Source organism: Eschrichtius robustus, chromosome 11 (genome assembly GCF_028021215.1).
Source record: "Eschrichtius robustus isolate mEscRob2 chromosome 11, mEscRob2.pri, whole genome shotgun sequence".
In the NCBI taxonomy this organism is placed as follows: domain Eukaryota; kingdom Metazoa; phylum Chordata; class Mammalia; order Artiodactyla; family Eschrichtiidae; genus Eschrichtius; species Eschrichtius robustus.
The window spans coordinates 111238813-111259613 of NC_090834.1; the positions used below are offsets into that span (position 1 = coordinate 111238813).

Consider the following 20801-nt stretch of genomic DNA (forward strand, 5'->3'; position numbering starts at 1 on the left):
CCCTGGTAAAGCCGTTTTGTAAACGAAAGCCTGTGGGAGCCTCGTTCCCCGACCAGGGATCAAACCTGTGCCGCCTGCAGTGGACGCCTGGAGTCTTAAACACTGGACCGCCAGGGAAGTCCCTTGAGGTGTTCTTTGCAAGCTTGTTTACTTCTGCCTCTTGCGGGTCATCCGATGACCCAGGGAAGTAGCTCAGCCTGGGAGTGCTCTAGGCCCCACCGGTCCACCCAGCCCACCTGGCTCGATGTGTTGGAGGGGTCGGGTCTTTTCTAGAAAGACCCGTGCAGCTGCGTAGCTGTCTTTGTACACTGACCTTTATTTGAACGGTGACTTCCCAAAGTGGGCCTGCAGCTCACCTCTGCCCTCCAGCAGTCGAAAGGGACCAGACTGCAGGGGCACATAGATGCATCCAGCGTCACCCGCGTGTGACAGCAGGTAGCTTGTTGTACATTTTAAGATGTGTGCTTGGCCTCGTGGTGAGTCTTGCTTCGTTGAACCAAGGTGGCACTTGGCCTGACACGTTTTCCTGACCGCTGCCCTGTCTCCCCAGACTACTCGAGCGGTTTCGGTGGCAAGTATGGCGTGCAGTCTGACCGCGTGGACAAGAGCGCGGTGGGCTTCGACTACCAGAGCAAGACGGAGAAGCACGAGTCGCAGAGAGGTGGGCCGCAGCGGCGCCCTGCTGACCGTCAGGCACCCCGGGCCCCGTCGTTTCTCATGCATTCACCGACACACACCCAGGGAACTTCTCCCTGATGCAAATCGGTTTATGTTACATTTATATAATTTTTCTAACTTAAAGTGTTTGGATGTCCCTGTTACTTTCTGGATGGTGTAGATGGTTTGTCGTAATTTTTTCTTTAAAGATTTATTTATTTATCCATTTTGTTTATTTTTGGCTGCGTCAGGTCTTAGTTGTGTCACGTGAGCTCTTCGTTGTGGCACACGCGCTTCTCTCCAGTTGTGGCGTGCGGGTTTTCTCTTCTCTAGATGTGGCACGCAGGCTCCAGGGCACGTGGGCTCTGTAGTTTGCGGCACGCAGACTCTCTAGTTGAGGCACGCGAGCTTAGTTGACCCGCGGCATGTGGGATCTTAGCTCCCTGACCAGGGATTGAACCCACGTCCCCTGCGTTGTAAGGCAGATTTTTTACCGCTGGACTGCCAGGGAAGTCGCAGTTTGTTGTAATTTTGATGACTGCTGAGTCCTCTGTTCCGTGGTCCACTTAACTGTTCCTCTCTGGAATGTGGAATTTAGGTTATTTCCAATTTTTGATGTTAAAAATTGCCTGCAGGGACTTCCCTGGTGGAGTGGTTAAGAATCTGCCTGCCAATGCAGGGGACACGGGTTTGAGCCCTGGTCCGGGAAGATCCCACATGCCGCAGAGCAACTAAACCTGTGCGCTACAACTACTGAGCCTGTGCTCTAGAGCCCACGAGGCACAACTACTGAGCCCGCGCGCCTAGAGCCCGTGCTCCGCAACAAGAGAAGCCACCGCAATGAGAAGCCCGCGCACCACAACGAAGAGTAGCCCCTGCTCGCCACAACTAGAGAAAGCCCGCACGCAGCAACAATGACCCAACGCAGCCGAGAGTAAAATAAGTAAATTCATTAAAAAAAAAAAAAAATTGACTGCAGTGAATATTCTGTTACATACATAAGTGAGTATTTAAAAGAATAAATACCTAGCAATGGAGTTGCTGGGTCAAAAGACGTTGAATTTAAAATTTTGATAGAGCCTTCTAGATTGTCCTTAGAAGCCATCCTGACTTTCTCTTTGCTGTGATGTACCCTGTAAGTGATCAGTTACGGCCCTCTGCCCGCTGAGGTGTGTGTTTATGGAGCTTGACTTAAAGATTCAGCCCCTGTTGCAGAGCTCTTGATCTGTTGGTGGTTCTGCATCATTTGTTTTGTTTGGCCTGCACATGTAAATTATTTGAATAATGGCCAGCATATAAACTGAGAGCTCACGTAGTTTTTAAAACCCCAGATTTTTTTAAGAAACAAAAATGAAAGCCATCACTGGAAACCCCACTGGCTTGGCGTTTCCCCAAGGGGATGGCCGTTGGGCCTGAGGGGCTCCTGTTTGCTGAGGGCGTCGCTTCCTTACACCTGGCAGGGCCTGCCTGCCCTGCGGCCGCTGGGCCTACTGCATGGGGTTCCTTTAAACTCTGCCTTCTCTCTCTGCTAGGCACACACCTGTACTCCTTTGCCCTGTATGCCCACTGCCAGTCAGCACCTGCTGTTGGATCCTGTTCATTTTTACCAGATTTTCTCCCCGAGATGCCCTTGAAGAAGAATAAATACGCCTTTGGGCAGTCGGGGAGCAGAGGCCAAAGTGCCGGGAGCAGCCCTAGGCGTTCCCGGAAGGGGTTTGATCTCTGCGTGCATTGTACTCCGTTCATGTGTCTGTGATGGAGTCATGCCTTAGTGTAAAGATAGCTGTGTAGTATAATAATAACTTAGCTTTGAGTTGAACTGACATTTCTGGAAGGTAGTCCGTGTTTATCCTGCTCCTTTGGCGGTGCCCCCGGCACGGCTCTGCTAGCTTCGGTTAGGAGGTAGGGTGACCCTCCACAAGCTTGCTCCTGTGGCTTATCCTGAGTTCAGAAACTTCATGTCAGCTGTTATCTCATGCTGTCTTTTGGGATGAAGGAGAGGTGCTACAATTGTTCGTCCGCTCTACTTGCTGCTCTTCGTAGTTCCATTATTGCGTACAAATAATATTTTCAAATGTTTCCTACGTAAGTGATCTTAGAGTGAGCCTCAAAGATTTTAGGTTTTTTTTTTTTTTTTTAAAGTAAGGTTTTTTTAATTTATTTATTTTGGCTGTGTTGGGTCTTCATTGCTGCGCGCGGGCTTTCTCTAGTTGCAGCAAGCGGGGGCTACTCTTCGTTGCGGTGCGCGGGCTTCTCATTGCGGTGGCTTCTCTTGTTGCGAAGCAACACGCTCTAGGTGCGTGGGCTTCAGTAGTTGTGGCTCGCGGGCTCAGTAGTTGTTGCTCACGGGCTCTAGAGCACAGGCTCAGTAGTTGTGGCACACGGGCTTAGCTGCTCCGCGATATGTGGGATCTTCCCGGACCAGGGCTCGAGCCCGTGTCCCCTGCATTGGCAGGCGGATTCTTAACCACTGCGCCACTAGGGAAGTCCTAGGTTTGTTTTTTTAAATTGATAAAAATACTTCCCTAAAGACTGCTAAAATCCGCAGCGTGCTCGCTGATCTGGTGACTGGTTTGTGAACAGTGCTGTCCTTGTTTGCAGATTACTCCAGAGGTTTTGGTGGCAAGTACGGTATCGACAAGGACAAGGTGGATAAGAGCGCGGTCGGCTTTGAGTATCGAGGCAGAACCGAGAAGCACGAGTCCCAGAAAGGTGGCTGCAGTGTTACCTTATCGTCCAGCTAGCAGCTATTAACGTGATCGGTGGTAACCAGGACAGAAATGGAAAAACAGAACGTAACCGGGAACCCTTAGGGTGGATGTCTCTTTCTGTTAAACATTGAACTTTAAAACAGAAAATCCAAAAACAGAGCTGTTAACTAAGAAATCCCGTCCTTAGACCTCTTTTAGCTTGAACACTGCAGCAGCGTGGCGTGTCGCAGGGGCCACGTGTTGCACGTCTGTGTAAGTGGTGAGACCCAATGGCGTGTCAGTGCTGTGACCCAATGGCGTGTCAGTGCTGTGACACTGCATGCCTCGGGGGTTCCTGTAGAGGGTTCCGTCCGTGTTTATCCACGGTACCGAGATGGTAGATGAGGTTATTTTCCCGACACACTGCGAGGCGGTCCTCTTAACGAATGTCACCTGAAGTTTCACCAAAGGTCAGGAAGAGAAAGGATGGTTTAGTGAATTGTGTATGTTGAACTTCGTGGAAAACCTGCTTTCTCCCTGTTACGCAGGCTGCCCACTAATACTCGATTATGGCCTTTTATTGTCCACGCAGACTACGTGAAAGGCTTTGGAGGGAAGTTCGGTGTGCAGACAGACAGACAGGACAAGTGTGCCCTTGGCTGGGATCACCAGGAGAAGCTGCATCTGCACGAATCCCAAAAAGGTACATTCACGCTGGCTGCTCGTCCGCGAGGTCCTTTGGGAGGTTCATCTCTGTTTACAGGTCCACGTGTGCCTGGCCTCGCGGTCCTTGTGTCGCAGTGCTGTCCTGTCTTCAGTGGGGGAGGGGGTCCTCTATCCCCACGGCTTTGGAAGGACCCCTCCGCCCGTAGTGATTCCCCCTTCCCCCTTGGGGGGCTGCGGTTGGGCGGGGCAGGGCGCCTGTGCTCGCCTGGGCCCTGAAGCCCCAGCTGCTGCGGCAGTGTTCTGAGGGGCTGCTGCCCGCCGCTCGGGGCGGCCACTGGGGCGGCACGGTGGTCCCAGCCCGAGAGGCGCCCCGTCCCCGGGAGCGTGGCCGCCGGGGCCCCGGGCTCGCGGCCAGCACGGTGGGGAGCGGGGCTGCCGCGCCGGTGTGGGGTGGGCCATGTGTGTAACGTGTCTCTTTCTTCAAGTGAGCAGAGACGCGTGCTCTTGTCTGCAGCGTGGGCGGGGCCCCGGAGAGACTCGCGGAGCACGGAGCGGCTTTTCCGAATCGGCTCAAATACAGTTGCTAACCTGCTTTCGGGCCTGGGCTGCGTGTTCAGACGCTGTTTGTCCTTTAACCTTTTAAGCCCTTTGTGACTGTTGGTGAGACTGGGAGCTGGCTCTGTCGTCCCCGAGCTCGGCGCAGCCCTTGTTTCTTCCAGGCGACGTGTTTGAGTCTAACCAAACTTGTGTTTCTTCTCTTGGTTGTTTTCTCCGCTGTCACCTGTGGATTTTCAGATTATAAGACTGGTTTCGGAGGCAGATTTGGTGTTCAGTCCGAGAGGCAGGACCCCTGTGCTGTGGGCTTTGATTACAAGGAGAGACTGGCCAAGCACGAGTCCCAGCAAGGCACAGTTGCTCCCCGGCTCCCCCCAGCCCTGCCCAGTGCCGCCACTTCTAGCACAGATTTCAGCGCTCAGCCTCCGAGTCACCCGCTGTCACCTGCAGGGGCACCTGGGCACTTCCAGCCCAGTGCTGTGCCGGAGCGGAATTCACTTGCACCCTTTCTTCCCTGTTCACTTTTTTCTCCCCCGTAACTGTTGGGGTGTGTGTCTGGTCAAAGGTGGTGCGAGGTGCAGGTCACTCTAACCCCGTGACGTGCCTCGCTCCTGGAGTGGGCCGTCTCTGGTCTCCCGGTGGCCTTCCGCAGCAGCACTTGCTGTAGCCGGGACTCCTGTGAGTGTTGAGTAGGCCACCTCCCTGCCTCCGAGACCGGGAGAAACGTGTCCAGTTCAGCCCCATCACTGGCCTTGGGCCAGGGGCGTGGGGCAGGCGTGTCCACGTGGTTTCTGTGTCTCATTTGTGGTGGTGTTTTTTTGGTTTTTGCTAGTTTTTTTGATGACACCATCTACGTGTGACTCCTTCACACAGAACCAGACAGTACGTACGCAAAGCTGGAACTCGACAGGAGGCTTCTGGGTGCATACGTTGGGAGTCCAGATGGCAGACGTGCTTTTGCTCAGAGCACTTATCTAACGTCTGTCAAAATTCAGGCTCAGTCATTAGAACGGGGACACACAGTTGGCAAAGAGTCGTGTCCTCACTTTACGGGGCCGAGTTTAGGCGCTCAGCCCCAGTGTTCAGGGAGAGAATCCCCTCGGGCTGACCCGGCAGACCGCACGGACGTGGCGTTGATACCGCTCGGCGGTGTGACTGTCACGTAGACCTGTGTTGCTGCAACATGAGTCTTTGGCTGGTAGAAGTTCCGGGAAACTTTTTCTCTTTTAAAAAAGCAAGAGAAAAAAAAATAAGTAAAAAAGCAAGAGAATCCCTGCCCTTGAGCCTCTTTCTAGCAGTGAGTAGAGCAGGAGCGCAGAGCAGAGACTGTGCTAGGAGGTGGCGCCCCGCCTGCCGCCCGCACCCCTGTCCCCCGGGAGCACGCGCGGAGCATGCCACGCCTCCTTCCTGCCTCTCACTTGCTTGCTACCGAGCACCACGGGTAGAAGCCCAACTCGCCTTGCAAGCAAAGGCTCATCGTTCCGTGTTCTCGTTCTGTGGCTCTGGGCGCATTTTCTCGGGCTCTTTCTGGACCTGTTTGCATGCGCCTGCTGCCGGCAGCTGGCGGACCTCAGCCCGGGACTGAGTGCTGTGCTGTCACATTGCAGACTACTCCAGAGGCTTCGGTGGGAAATACGGGGTGCAGAAGGACCGGATGGATAAGGTGAGTGCTTCTCGTCCGGGGCTCGGTGTTTTCTGCTGACGGGATCGGGCGTCTGACGCTCTTGGCGGGCCGATGGCTGTTCCCTGGGTGGTCTCTGGTCTCTGGTGGGCGCCTGGCGCGTGTTTGCAGAAGTGCGAACGTTTCAGACCAGCATGTGTCATTACCGCGGCAGTGCCAGTAGCTGACACGCGTGCTGGGCTTCGTCTCCTATGTCACGGGTGTCCTCTCCTGGACCCCTAGAGGCCATGCTGTGAGGCAGTTGCTGTCCCTGCCATGTTTTGGGGGGGGGGCGGGGTCCCCGGCCAGGCAGGCACAGCGCTGGGCCGCCGTCATGCATGCCTCCCGGACACGTGGCTGTGAACGTACTTATCAGTGAACCCAGCTGGAAACCGAGCTCTTTGGTCACGCTGGCCACGTCGTGGGGCCTGCCGTCTTGGGGAAGGCGGATCCAGAAGGTGCGCGTCGCTGCAGGGGTCCCCACGGCGTCCGCCCCGAGCCAGAGGCAGGGCGACACGGCCGCTTGCCTCTCCCTGGGGTGCCCTCGTCCAGCTGGTCCCTCCTGCGTGGTTTCAGAGTCTCAGCGCGTCAGGTGGTTGGGTTTCTGGCCTAAGTTCCAACCGTGTCAGAGGAGCAGACCCAGGAGCGCGTGGAGTGGTCCTCGTTGGGGACTGGGCCTGGCCTGGCTCCCGTCGGTTCGGCCGGACCGAGGTTGAGGCCGCCCTGCCCGGGCGGGTGTCTGGGCGCCAGGGCCGGTCCCCGTGGAGTTCCCCTTCCATCAGGCTCCCAGCTGACCCCTCGGGGGACCCCATCACGTGACCGCGTGTGGGCCCTGGGAGCGAGCGGCAGGGCACAGGGCTCTGGCCGCGGGGCCGGGAGTGTCCTGAGGAGCTGAGAGTCTGAGCTCGGCTTTGCGGGTGGTGGGAGCTCGCCCGGGAGGATGGGGCCAGTGTGTGTGTGGGCGTGGGGACGGGGACACCGAGGACCTTGCGGGCCTGGGGTAGGCGTTGTCGCAGATACAGAAGGTCTGAGGGAAGCCAGGCGGGGCCCACTGTGGGGGGTGGGGGCGGGTGGCTGGTCATGACCCACTTCAGGGAGCCCTGCGGACCCCCGTGAGGTTTCGTGTTTCGTCAGGTAGGTTCTGAGCGGCCCTGCAAGGGTTAGACAGGCAAACGAGGTGAACAGGACGTGCACCGAGCAGCCCCCCGCCTCAGGGTGGAGAGGATCGCGGGGGAAGCCGCAAGGCTGTGGCCCCGGTTAGGAGGCGGCTTCAGCGCTTCGATCGGGGTGCTTCTGTCTCGGGCTGGGGATGGCGGCGGAGGGAGAGAGATAACTTCCTTGAGCCAGCGTGGGTGCCAAAGCCCCTGCGTTTAAGGGGTGAGGAGGAGGGCCTCCCAGGTGGATGGTGGGGCCGTCTGCTGAGCTCAGGAACTCGGGGGGAGGGGCAGGACTGGGTGGGATGAGTCCCCCGTGGGCACGTCTGGTTGGGCTGCCAGACGGCGCAGGTAGTTCGGATGGAGGGGGTGGGGGGGGGTGCCTGCAGACGGAGGTGGAGTTGGGGAGCCTGCAGAGCGGCGAGGGGGCCACGGGCCACGCCTGTGGGATGGCAGCGGGCAGGCTGGTCAGAGGAGACCGGGCGGGGCACCTGGCGAGGTGCGGGGAGCCCACAGGGTCCACTGGTGCTGGTCTGAGGGCAGAGAGTTACGAGGAGGGAGGGGTCATCTGTGCCCCGAGGTGCTACTGGGGGCGTCCTGTCTGGGCGAGCGAGGTGGGGGTGCTTGACGTCTGGTCAGGGCCTGTTTTTTTATTTTGAGGTTGTGGGGAGTTCGGGGGAGGCCAGCTGGCAGGGGTCTGGGCTGTGGGAGGAAGGGAGCCGTGGCGTTGGCAAGCTTGGGCCAAGATCGGGGTGAGCTGGGCACTGGTCAGCTGAGGGGGGATGGTTCTGTTTTAAGGTGGGAGGAGCCCAGGCCACAGACAGGGAGGTGCAGGGAGCCCCTGGGGTGTGGTGGGGAGCGCGGGGTCCCCCTGCGGCCAGATGGTGGTCTGTGCTGCGCGCTTGGGAAGCCCGGGGCTTAGAAGGGTGAGGCACCTGCCCAGGTCTCAGCCTTGGCGGCAGCATGAGATCATCCCTAGGGACGGGCGGCGCAGGGACTCAGGTCTGATGTAGTCCCTGTGGGTGGTGGAAACAGGTGAGAGGTTCCCGGCAGGTGGGTCCCAGGAGAGGCCGAGACCTTGAGTTGGTCAGGCTGGACGGTGGGGAGCGGGGAGCCTGGGTCCAGGTGGAGGAGGGTGGCCAGCGGGAGAGGGGAAGGTTGTAGTCGGTGTGCGGGTCTTGGTGATGGGGGTGCGGTGTGGTGGGGACCCCGCAGCTGGAAATGAGAGGCTTGGGGTCGTGGTGTTTGCCGGAAGCCTGTGGGTGAAGGCAGAGAGGTGGCTCTGAGCATCGTGCTGGAGAGTTGGCCGGACGGGACGGGCAGCGGGTGTGCAGGGGCCACGGCCCGGAAGCTGGGAGGGCGCTGACCCCCTCCCCACTGAGGCCGCAGGGCAGGCAGGAGCCTCGTGGGCGAGCCGGTGGGGGCGGGGCCTTAGAGGTTGTTCTGGAAAGAGATGGGGAGGTTTGGGGAGCAGAGGAGGGGGTGGTCGGGGAGGGGAGAGGGTTTGGTCAGGGCAGCCGAGCAGCCACCCCGGAGATGGAGGAGGAGGAGGGAGGAGAAGGGGGCCTTGGCGGGAGGGTCAGGGCCGGCCCCCAGGCGTGCCGACCGGAGCCCCGTGGGTCACTGTCGCCGTCGTGGAGCTGCCTGTACCTGACCTTGGTGTGGGGCGGCGTGCACTTCTCAGAGCCGCTGCTTGCAGTCAGCCTCGGGCGTCAACTAGTGACAGGCTCCCGCGTGTCCTTTCTCCCGGTTTCCCGTGTCAGGGAAGCAGTGCCCGTCCTGAGCCCCAGGCGTGTTTCCCTGGGAAGCGTTCGTGCCCAGCGGCCAGTGCTTCCCTGAGCCGTCAGTCCGCGCCCGTGTCAGCCTTTACGTGGACGGACGTCGCTGTCTTTTTAGTCTCACGAGTTGGGTCCCTACAGAACCAAACTAGAGTCGCGCTTACTGGGAGAGGTGGACGATCGGGGGACCTTTGTACGTCCCAGGGTCCTCTCCCAGCGCAGCAGAGGCTTCTGGGCTCCCCTGCAAATTCTGTCTGTGGCGAGAGCTTGGGAGGAACACGTGCTTGGTTTATGGTTGTGAAATGGAGGCACGTGGTAGGGCTTTTGGTTTTTCTGCTTTTTTGAGCAGTTTGCTCAAATTTGAGAGGAAGGTGCAGAGATTTCCCGTATACTCCCTACCTCCCCTCCCCCATCCACCCAGTGGTCCATTTGTTACAACCTGTGAACCTACGTTGAGCCTACATCATAGGCACCCGACGCTGAGGTCGGCTTTAGGGTTCTCTCCTGGGATCTTACATTCTGCGGGTTTGCACAGGTGTGTAGTGACTCGTATGTACCACTGTCTATTCCTACACAGCAGTTTCACTGCCCTAAACATCCTGGCCCTGCCCATTCACCCCCTATACGTGTGTTTCTTCTCTGACGCTGGCCCGTATGGTCACCAGCCAATGTGTTATTAACACACTTTTCACGCCTCTGTTAATGTGCAGAACAGGTGGATATGAAATTTTTGGGCTCTCTGGTTGGGTCTTTGGGAGGATCTGGGGCAGGCCTTTGTGCAGGGAGAGGAAAGGAAGAAAGAAAAATGCGTTCCTGATCTCCCCTTTCTTGTCTTGGTAGAACGCTTCCACCTTTGAGGACGTTGCCACGGTGGCCTCCACTTACCAGAAGACTGTCCCTGTCGAAGCAGGTAAGTCCTAGCAGACCCCCTGGCAGCACCGTGGTTTTTCCCGGGAGAAATTCCACGCTGTGTGGTGTCCCCAGGACGGTGCTGAGGGGGAAAGGAGAGCCGGCGGGAGCAGATGAAGCATTAACGGAGACCGTAGTTGATCTGTGTGTTTTGGGGACGGCAGTTGATTACCCGTTTGATGCTGTTTGTTCCTGCAGAGGTTCAGAGGCACCTTTCAGACGTGGGCGTTGCAGCTCTCTGGCGGCGGGGGTCTGTTTTGCGGGGTGCTTCCCAAAGCAGAGCTGGGTTAACTGCACGTCCTCAAGGGCCCTGCTCACTGCCGGGGCCCAGGCCCTGGGAGGTTCCTGCGGCACCTGCCGCTCCCCCGGCCGTGGTGTGTCTGCGCAGCCTGTCGCCGCCGCGTCCGCGTGAGTTAGGGCAGCCCTGTCCTTCCTCACTCGCGGGTGAGCGCCAGGCTGCTCGCGACCCGTCCTTCCGGTGCCTGCTGCGTGCCTAGGCCTCCTGTGGTCCTGGTGTCTGCTGGGGAACCGTTAAACATGGGCCAGCCTGGGAGAGTATCGTTTAGTTGGGGGAATTATTACACGTGATAGAAGGGGTCAGTTAAACGCAGCAAGTGGAGGTCACCATGTATTTCCTGTGGACGCCCCATGGGTCGGCAGTCCATACACTCTGGCCTCAGGACACTGGCAGAAATTGCTGAGGCCCCAAAGAACTTTTGTTTACGTGGGTTATGTTTTCTGATCTTTACTGTGTTAGAATTAAAACAGAGGCGAGAAGAATTTACCATTTTATTAATTCACTTAAACATTTAAAAGTAGTGAAACTATCACATATTAACATAACACTTTTTATGAAAAAAATAACTACGTTTTCAAAACCAGAAAGTGCAGAAGAGTAGCATTTCTTTTAAATTATAGTTAGTTGATTTACAATATTAGTTTCAGATGTACAACCTAGTGATTCAAAAGTTTTAGAGATTATTCTCCATTTACAGTTATTATACGATATTGGCTAGGTTCCAGGGTAGCGTTGTGTTACGTTTCTGTGGAATCGCCTCGGTGTCGGCCAGCTGAGCTCTCTTAGCTGCTTCTCACTCCTTCAGTCTCTCGTGACACGTTAGGGTGGTGAAGAAAATCTGGACTCCCCAGATAAGCAGTGGGAAAAGGGAAGAGTATTGTACTGGCCGTTTCCAGTCGTGTTCTCTACCCCAGTCCGGCGGGCAGCCGTCCAGTGGTCTTCTTAAAGGTTGGTCTCTTGCGCAGCAAGACTGTGACATCACGTCAGGGTCATTGGAGAGCGTTGATCACCGAGTCGCGCTGATCTTCCACGCGCTGACGCCTTTCATTATACAGCGCCCCCCAGGTCACGTCCGTTAACAGTACCAACCTCGTCACGGAGTCTCTGAGCAAAACTGGGAAATTGTCATACTCATGGCAGTGGACACGGATTTTCCAAAATTCTGATTTTGCTTGAAAGCTTGAGTTTTCCCACTGACAACAAATACTGTAGTTGTTTTTTAACAGGACAGGCTCAGCTCGTTCCTTTCGGAGAAAGGGTCTGGCACGTACCCAAACAGCGTAACCGTAGTTTGTCCATTGTCATTTCAGGGAAAATGATGGTCCAGGAAAAATCAGTTCGGCCTGCATCTCAGATAGTTGCATGTGTTTTCCCCGGAGGCCCCACGGCACGTCCACAGGGGCAGTTGCAGTGGGCTCCGCCCTAGCATTTTGTCACACGAAACGTTAAAAGGGTTGAGATCTACTTACAATCAGTACTTTTTACTGTTTTATCAAGGGCATCCTTAGGGGGGTTTTTTTTCCTTGTGAGTGTCTGGTGGTAAAGAATACAGTGGTGTTGGGAACGTAAGAGCATTCCAGATGCGGGGCTGTGCCGTCTTCCCGCTGTGGGTGCAGCACACACAACATTGAAGGCCGTTCCTGGTGGGGGGCTGGCAGCCGAGGGGGGCGCATCGCCCTCAGCTGGGGTGCCTGCTTCCCGAGGGACAGGCCGCCCTGGCGCGGGCCTGGTCCGGGGGGGGAGATGGTGGCACCCTGAGTAAATCTCTCCTTCCTCTGTAGTGAGCAGCAAGACCAGCAACATCAGAGCTAACTTTGAGAACCTGGCGAAGGAGAAGGAGCCCGAGGACGGACGGAAGGCGGAGGCAGAGCGGGCGCAGAGGACGGCGAAGGGGCAGGAGGCGGCGCGGAGGCAGCTGGACGTGAGTGCGGGCGGCGCCTGGGCTCCCCTCCCGCGCGCGGGGGCCATGTGTCCGGCTCATTCCTGCGTCTGCTGCAGAAAGCTATCAGTAGGAAGCGTTTTGAACTCGCGCCGAAGGCTGTGCTCTCAGGAACTTGGCTTTCAGCCGCACAGATGATCCCGTCTCTTGTCACCAGATACGAGACAGTCGACCCTCCCCGGCTCCAGCCGTGCTGCCCCAGCGCTGGGCGACTGCGGGCCCGTCCGCCCCCGTCAGGCTGGCGGCCCCCATGCCCTTGGCCAAGCCCCCGTCCGCACGTCTCCCCCGCAGCCTGTTCCCAGCCGTCACCCTCGGGAACCCGCTGTCTGCTTGGGTGGCAGGTTGAGGGCACAGAAGGGATCCCTGTGAAGAAGGCCGTCTGCTGGCTCTTGGAGCTCTTGCTCCTGGAGCTCGGGTCTGCAGGTTCTTCTGGGATTCTTCACAAACTGTCTTTCCGCTGGAGAGGGTGGCAGTGGGAGCTGTGAGGAGGGAGCAGGAGGGTGGGGACTTGCTCCTTCCTAAACTTGCGTAGATGGGCTGACGGCTGATGGCTCGGGTCCCGCCGTGTCACCTGCCAACCGGGCGGCCTGATGCAAGCCAGTGCACCGTCCCGCAGCCCACGTTCTTGCCCGTGAAACGGGTGTGGAGTCGCCACGACTCGGGTGGCCAAGAAGTAGAATCGGAAATAACGCGTGTGTTGTTCTATAGACTGTAAAGCTCTATTTAAACCTAAGGGCGTTTCCTCCCCACATCAGTGGTTAGGGCTCTGAAGACCCCGTCAAGGGAGAGTGAGTGGTTGAGGCAGTTAGCATGCAACGGGCAGGAAACGCTGGGCGCTGGAGCTGGGAATTAAATAAGCCCTGATAACACGTTTTTATCACACGTGGTGAAGTCGGGATGATAGCAAACGTGTCTGATTATGACGTACTGTTCCTTAATTGCCAGAAACTTTAAAGCTGTCTCTCCTTTCGGTTTTTAGTTACGCGCTTGTAAGTTTTTCTTTGTTGCAGACACACACACGCACACCAGGAGGCATTTTTTCTGATAACTTGGTCTCGTTTTCACGTAACGCCTTCCTCGTTTTATGGCTCGGAATTTGACCCCTGCAGTCGCAAAGCTGCAGAAGGGTTGGAGGGCTTGAGAAGGAGGCTCTCGGTCGCTGTTGTCCAGCCCCTTGGCCTTTGAGGTTCTCTCGCCGTCCCTTCCGCCGTGTTGTCCCTCGCCGGGTCCAGCCCCTGCCAGCCTCTCCCCGCCCGCCTGTCCCCCGAGTGACTCCCATCGATCGGCATGGTGCCGCTCGCACCAGAGCCCTCTGGGTTGTGAGGCGCTCTCCCGGGGCAGGACACGGCCCGCACGCGTCCGAGTGCTCTGGCAGGCGGGGCGGCCACGGATGCTTGCCCCGCACATCTCGGGAGCGAGCGTGCCCCCGAGAAGGAACGTCTGTTCCCCGCCAGATCGGGGTGTGGCAGGGTGGAGGGGGGCTGTCACGGATCCTCGTGCCGCTGCGTGGCGGGCGGCAGGCCCGGCTCTCCAGAAGCCCACGCTCAGCCCGGCCCAGGCACGGCCCCTTCAGGGAGTCATGCTGCCCCGGGGATTTAACTCGTGGGCAAGCTGCCAGTGCTGTGCGGACTCGTGACCGTCCTGCTGGGGCGGGTCAGGCAAAGCCACACTGGGGTCCAGAGCTGCGTGGTCTCCGGAGGGGTTGGTTTCCACAGGGCAGTCCCACCGACGCCCGTCAGGCTGAGCCCCGTCGGGTGGGCTGGCAGAGCAGCTGGGGAGCGGGTGGGGGCGGCGCAGCTCCTGCTTCTGCTGCGACTTCCCGGGCCGTCAGGTTCCTTGGTCGGTGGCGTGGAGGAAGTCCACCTGACAGGCGTCAGCACTGGTTTCCTGGGGCCGCGTCAAGTCCCGCCCCGCGCCGTGGCTTAGGGCAGCGCAAGGTTACCACCTCACAGGCTGGAGGCCGGGGGGCCTGGGAGGGGTTACAGGGCTGGTTGCTTCTGGAGGCTGCAGAGAGGAATCGTGTCCTTGCCTTTTTCAGCTTCTAGAACCTGCCCCCGCCCCCGCCTTGGCTTGTGGCCCCTTCCAAGCTCTGCTTTCACAGTCTGCCTCCCGCTTGTAAGGACCTGTGATGACACCGGGCCCGCCCGGGTAATCCAGGGTCACCTCCTGCCTCGGGTCCTTACCTTGGTCACGTCTGCAGCCTCTTGCCCTGTAAGGTCACATGTTCACAGGACCCTGGGGGTTGGGACGTCCGCATCTGTCCACCGCTGTCCATCCTCTGGCCTCCCCAAGATTCACGTCCGTCCTACGTGCAAATTCCCTTCGCTCCGTTGGAAGGTCCCCGGAGGTCTCAGTCCGTTACAGCATCAGCTCAGAGCCCAGGTGGCGGCCTCCGGATCAGGTGTGCGGGGGCACTGCCGCCTCTGGCTGGATCCGTCAGCCCTGGGGGCAGGACTGCGTGGGCCACCAGGCCGTGTCTTGAGAAGACTTGACCGCGTGACCTCGGCTGCAGGGCAGACGCGCCCTTGACGTTCCTGCGCTGCGTCTCTGCTCCGCGTTGCTGCTGCTTCCTCCGGCAGCGGCAGCGAGCGCGCCTCGTGCTTGGGCGCAACTGCGGGGAGGCCTGGTGACGCGCTGACTGCCGCTGTCTCTGCATTCCAGGAGCAAGCCCGGGCCCAGAAGCCCACGCCCCCCGCGTCGCCCACGCCCCAGCCGGCCCAGGAGAGGCCGCCTTCGAGCCCCGTCTACGAGGTTGGTGCTTTTATCTGCTTTGCCCGTGAGTCTCTGACGCCGCGCGGAGACGCCCTTCCCAGCTCAGCGCCCCGTGGACGGGGGTCCCTCCCTGCGCTGCCCGGCACCCGGAGGGCAGCCCTCCTGAGCGCGGGGCCTCTCGCCTCCTCGGTTTCCCCGCCGGCCTTCTCACCCGCCCGCTGGCCCCGCTGCGCTCTCCTGAGCCAGCCTCCAAGGGTCAGCCGGTGCGGGTCTTTCCCTCACCCACTCCCTGCTGCCCTCGACTCGGACCACACTCCCTTCCAGGACCCTCGTCCCCACCCGGCCGCCGCCTCTCGGCTCTCTTCCCTTGGCCTCTCTCGAGCACCGTGTTCCTGGAGACTCTGTCCTCGGCCCTTCCTCCTCAGTCTTCAGTCCCAGGACCTGCTCCTTTGACCCCTGGGTCACTGAGCCGCCTGCCCCCCTTCCCATGGCCCCATGGCGGGGTCTCCACAGGCTCTGGGGGCCCCCCTCCCAGAGCAGCTCGGCCCCTGCCGTCCACAGCCACACCCACACCCGGCCCAGCCCGAGTCCCCTCTGTCCCGTTCACTCACCTGTCTTCCCTCACCTGGACGTCACCACTTAGAGCTCACTGAGTCACAAGGGGCTGAAACTGACTCAACTCGGCTGAGGCCCAAAGGGGCTGAGGGTGCGGGAGCACCGTGGGCGGGCCTGGGCTTCAGGGTGGTCTGTAGGCTCGCCCCTCTGCCTGGCGGGGGTGGCGGGTGCGGTCTTAGGATCTGGAATCCCGTGGAAAGGGGGCCCCTGTGCATCCGCCCATCGGGGCCCGCTGCTGGGCCCGTCACTAGCAGTTGGTCCTTGGAGGAGGCTGGAATGACACGTTGTCCTGCGCGGGGCAGGGAACCCTGCCCGAACCACATGACGGGGGAGGGGTGGGCGTGGGCGGAGGGGCTGCTGCGGGAAGATAGGAGGTTAGAGGTTAGGGCGTTGCTGGCGGCCCTGTGCAGTGTCCCTGCAGTGACCTCGGGGTGACGGCCCAACCGCTGAGCGGCTCCGCGCGACCCCGCAGCACGTGTGGCCCCTCACCCTCCCGTCTGGTCCCCTCGCCTCCAGGGGCACTTGCCAGTAGGAGTCCGTCACTCCCTTGTTTAGCCCTGGAGTGGCGCCCGGTGGCCTCTGGAGTAGCGCTCCCGGCCTGCCGCACCCCTGTGTCACCCTCTGTGGGAAGCTGAGGCCTGACCACCGGCTCTCCCCGGGGCTCTCTGTGTGCGCCTTCCTTTCCTGACCCGCGAGGGTGCCCTCAGGTGGACCCCGGTCGGAAACGCTGGTTGAAGCCGCTGTTGGTGGTGGATGGTTGGGAACTGGGGTCGCGGCTCAGGTGGCTGTCAGCAGAGCGCTCTTGATGTCCTCTTGCGTGCGACTTGTTGGTCCCTCCCCTGCCTCACCTCCACGGAGGGTTCCGTGAGGATGGAACCCGCCACCCGCGGGCTCAGCTGCCCTAGCCGGTGGGATGGGCTGATGGCGCGGAGCTGCTGGCAGAGGCCCGGGAGGGCTGGGCGCCCTCGGGGGCTTTGGGAGGCCTCGGAGGTCTGGGACCCAGAGAGGAAACGGGCCAGACCTGCCCCAGGAAAGTGGGGCGCTCGCAGCCGGCAGGTCTTCGGTGACGGCAGGACTCAGGGTGTCGGGGGTGTGAGGACGGGCGTGTGAGGGGGAGCCTGGCCCTCTCGGCGCTGCGGGGCACGTTAGGACCCAGGCGTCCGCCGGGTGTGAGCAGGTGACGCCGCCCCGTCCCCGTGTCTGTCTCGTCTCAGCCGGGGCTGAGAGTGGTCCGCGTGTCTCTCTTGGCCGTGTGGCCGTGGTCGTGACCCGGCGCGGGCCACGGGAACTGTCTCCTTGACTCTCCCCAGGCCGCGGCTCCGTTGCAGGCCGAGCCGAGCTACACCGGTGAGCCCGAGCCGGTGTACAGCACGGAGGCCACCGAGTATCAGGAGGCCTATGCCCCGGAGGCCGTCTACGAAAGCACGGAGGCCCCGGGCCACTACCAAGCAGGTACGCGGGTCTCCCGCATTGCGCCCCCCTCTGCTTCTGGCCCCCTGCTGACTGACCTGCCCCACCTCTGTCAGGCTTGCGGGGCTCCTCTCCTCCTGCTGCGGGCCCCGGACCCCGGGGGGCTTGGCCTGGCCTCCCGGGGGGTTCCAGGAGATCCCTGCTTGCGCTGAGGGCGCTGAGAGGGGTGGGCGTGGAGGAAGGGGCTTCTGCTGTTGTTGTATCAGGGTCGAAGCTCGTGAGGTCTTCCAGGAAGCCAGAGTACGTTGAGGTCTCTGAAGAGGGAGATTTCTGCGCACTCTGAAAATGTTATAGATGGATGAACACTCAAACTGGTCTTTGATTTCTAGAGATGAGGTTTCCTTTAATGTGTTTGGACAGATTTAACACAAGTCCGTTCTCCCACTTGGAGTGACATGAAAATCAGTATCAGAATCTACACCAGGGCGGGGCTCTCACCTTCCCTGAGCGCAGCGTGAGGTGTGATCAGCTGTCTCCTGCTTGCCATTCATTTATTCGTGATATGACCTTTCCTAAAAATAGTGCTAAATCTTGAAAGTGTAAAACATGACACCCTGAAAACGGTCAGTGCCTCTATCGAGAGAATGGCGCGGGGCTTCGCTCCTTGGGGCCGGGTCCTCCCCTTGGTGGAAGGTGCCCGACGGCCCACGGTGCGTCCTCCCGATTCACGCTCGGCACCCCTGCCACATTCTCTCCTGACTGGCTCCTCCACCCGGACCTTAGGAAGGGGCATCTGACGGGAGTGAGAGTGCAGCTCTGCTTCCTTCTCAGACCCTGTTCTGGTTTATTCTAGAGGAGGGTCCCTACGATGAATATGAGAACGACCTTGGAATCACAGCCATTGCCCTCTACGACTACCAAGCTGGTGAGAAGCGCCCCGAGGGCCGGAAATGGTGGTGGCGGGGCTTCCAGTGGTTCGTCTCTTCAAAATCTGACTCTCAGAGCGTTACTTACAATTTTTAAAAAGAATTTATTTTGAGACAATTTCAAGGTTATAGAACAGTTGCAGATACAGTGCAAGGAATTCCTGTATCTCCCTCAGCCACACTTCATCTGCTCTGGGTTAGGGTTTTGTTTGAAGGGCTCCGCCCTGTCTCTGTATCCGCCCCTGTGCGTGCAAAGCCCCCTTCATAGAGTAGGGGAGACAGCGAACCCTGCACCCCCCAGGACCCTGCGCCCCCCAGGACCCTGCGCCCCCCAGGACCCTGCGCCCCCCCAGGACCCTGCGCCCCCAGGACCCTGCGCCCCCCAGGACCCTGCGCCCCCCAGGACCCTGCACCCCCAGGACCCTGCACCCACATCGAGCCTCCCCCCGCAGAACCCTGCACTCCCGTGGAGCCTCAGTGGGAGGCCGCCAGCTCGAGGGCTGCTGGAGGGTTTTCCTCTGGCGGCTGAGCAGGGAACGCTGAGTGTGACCGCTGCTCTCTCTCTGTGCCCTCCTCCCTAGCGGGCGATGATGAGATCTCCTTCGACCCCGACGACATCATCACCAACATCGAGATGATTGACGATGGCTGGTGGCGCGGGCTGTGCAAGGGCAGGTATGGGCTCTTCCCCGCCAACTACGTCGAGCTGCGGCAGTAGGTAGCTGGCCACGCCCTTGCCGTAGCTGGCCACGCCCTCGCTGTCTGTGGCCACGCCTGCCTTCTGGTGTTTTCTTCAGGGTGCCGAGGGGGAGTATGCATACTGCTTTTATATTTAATACTTTTGCCGATGCTTTTGAAAATGTTTACGCCACAGAACTTGCTAATATATTGTAATCATGCTCCTTGGAGGACTCGGTGATTGTTTTTATGCATTTGAGGTTTTTCTGTTTTTTGTTTTTTTTTTGCCAAATCAACTGTTGCCTGGAGCCACTTCGGGGACCTTTGGTCCTGAGTGCGAGTTGTCCCTGCCCGCCTCTCGCCCTCCGCTCCAACGAGGTGGGGGCAGGAGTCCCCGCCCAGGGTTTTGGAGGAAGAGGGAGGGCCTGATAGGAAGTTAGAATTGTGGGCAATCGCTAGAAAGTACGGGAGCTGTCCGCTCTGTCGGAAAAGCCTCTCGCGCTGTGAAATCCCACAGTATTTGCTGGGTTTCAGCAAAGATCCCGCCTTTCTCCGCGTCTCCCTCCTCGTCTTGTCTCTTGTCCTCGTTCTCTCGCCTCCCCCGACGCCCGGCCTCCAGGAGGGCTGCTGGGCCCCTGCCCCCGCCCCCCCGCTGCAGTGTCACCAGTCCCTTAGAGACTGTCCTCCCGCTGTCCCCAGCCCCGGGCAGCTGGCCTGTGTCCGCCCTGTGGGGAAACAGCCACTGCTGGTGGAAGGCAGGTCCCTTCCCCGTGGTGAACCGCAGAAACGCTTCCCGTCAAGGAGGCCGTGCTCTTTTTGCCAAAATATCATGTTAAGTGACAGCAAAATTTGATGGATTGACTTGGCTGAGAATGTGAGGTGAGCAAGAGGGAGCGCTGTGGCCCAAGACGCTCCCGTGGCCGCCGCGGGGAGCCCGTCCCCCGGGAGGGACCGGGAGGCCCCTCAGCTCAGCTCCCGCACGTGGTCGGGGCAGTGTCCTCCCGGGGGACCATGTGGAAGTGTCTGGTGTTGGGACGCCAGTGACCATGAGGTACACGTTTTCTTTCCTGAAGTGCATTTGCTTTACCACGATTAGGTCGGGTTTTATATGCAATTCTTGTATCTAAATTTCTGTAGCACACCTCATAGGTATGATTTTTTTAAATTAAATATTCAAAATAAACTTTTTTTGATCCACTTGCTGCTGATTCGGTCTGCATTTGGTCGCTTCATTCTACAGTGGGGGACGGCTTTGCTGTCACCACCCAGCGAGGTGAAGCCTTGTATTTATCAGCTCTGGGCCAACTAGCTTCCCTTTTGAAGAGGCACGCTCCTTAAAAGGTATTTTTTTAGGAGATGAAATGTTTTAACTCTCGAATTATCAATTATTTGTGCAAGGATTCCAAGCAAGACGGAAAATGCTGTGTTTAAAACTCATTTCTGAATTACAGTTTTCAAAATAGATCGCGAAGTGGTTACAGTGTAGCCACAGGTATCGCTCTCCTTGGGGCTCAGCCGTCCGTGTCCAGGAGACGGTGGCGCCGAGCGGAGGATGGGCAGGCTCAGGTGGCGGGGGGAGAAGGGTTGCAGCCGCCAGGTCGGCCGAGAAGCACCGGGGGTCGTGGGCGGCAGCAGAGGAGCGTCAGGACTGACACACCCGGGTTGCCCCGCTGAGCGGTGGTCCGCTCGCAGTTGTACAGGTGCCTGCTTTGGAGCCTCCGACGGTGAGGGGTGGGGCGTGCTGCGTGCTAACCCGGCTCCCCGGTTTCCAAGGCGGTAGGCAGGGCTCCCCTTGCAGGCGGCTCGTGTGGCGGAACGAGAGCTTCGAAGCTTCTGGAAGATGTGCTCTCCCCAGCCCCCTCTTGAGGACCTTGGCCTGGCGGGCTGCCTAGACCCTCAGGCAGGTGTGGTGGTGACCTTTTGTTTTCAAGCTAAAACTGGAGGACTGTTACAGTGGCGCTCTCTGAAAATTCAGGAATTTGGAAGTTGGCCCTGGCTGCCCCCCATCGTGTTTCTGACTCCCTGGGTCTGGTGGGAGCTGACCTGGGTCACCTGGGCTCTCCTGGGAGCTGGGGGCCTGAGTTCCTGGGCTCATTTCCTTCCCACCAGACCCCCCTGTGGAACCTTCTCGTGGTGCTGAGTTGTCCCATTGAG

General features: G+C 59.2%; 1 protein-coding gene across 3 annotated transcripts in view; it reads left to right on the forward strand.

Moving 5' to 3' along the window:
- CTTN (cortactin) overlaps positions 1-19855 on the forward strand; it is a 33976-nt gene extending 14121 nt beyond the window's left edge. For 2 of the 3 annotated variants that reach the window (XM_068556685.1, XM_068556686.1), the window contains exons 8-18: positions 551-661; positions 3259-3369; positions 3940-4050; positions 4809-4919; positions 6176-6231; positions 10001-10070; positions 12149-12288; positions 14968-15057; positions 16944-17085; positions 17897-17968; positions 18551-19855. In XM_068556685.1, coding sequence (XP_068412786.1) covers positions 551-661; positions 3259-3369; positions 3940-4050; positions 4809-4919; positions 6176-6231; positions 10001-10070; positions 12149-12288; positions 14968-15057; positions 16944-17085; positions 17897-17968; positions 18551-18687 — 1151 coding nt within the window. In that variant the 3' untranslated portion in view covers positions 18688-19855. The remainder of the gene's footprint in view (positions 1-550; positions 662-3258; positions 3370-3939; positions 4051-4808; positions 4920-6175; positions 6232-10000; positions 10071-12148; positions 12289-14967; positions 15058-16943; positions 17086-17896; positions 17969-18550) is intronic. The other variant, XM_068556687.1, reaches the window with a different exon arrangement.
- Positions 19856-20801: the final 946 nt, after the last annotated feature.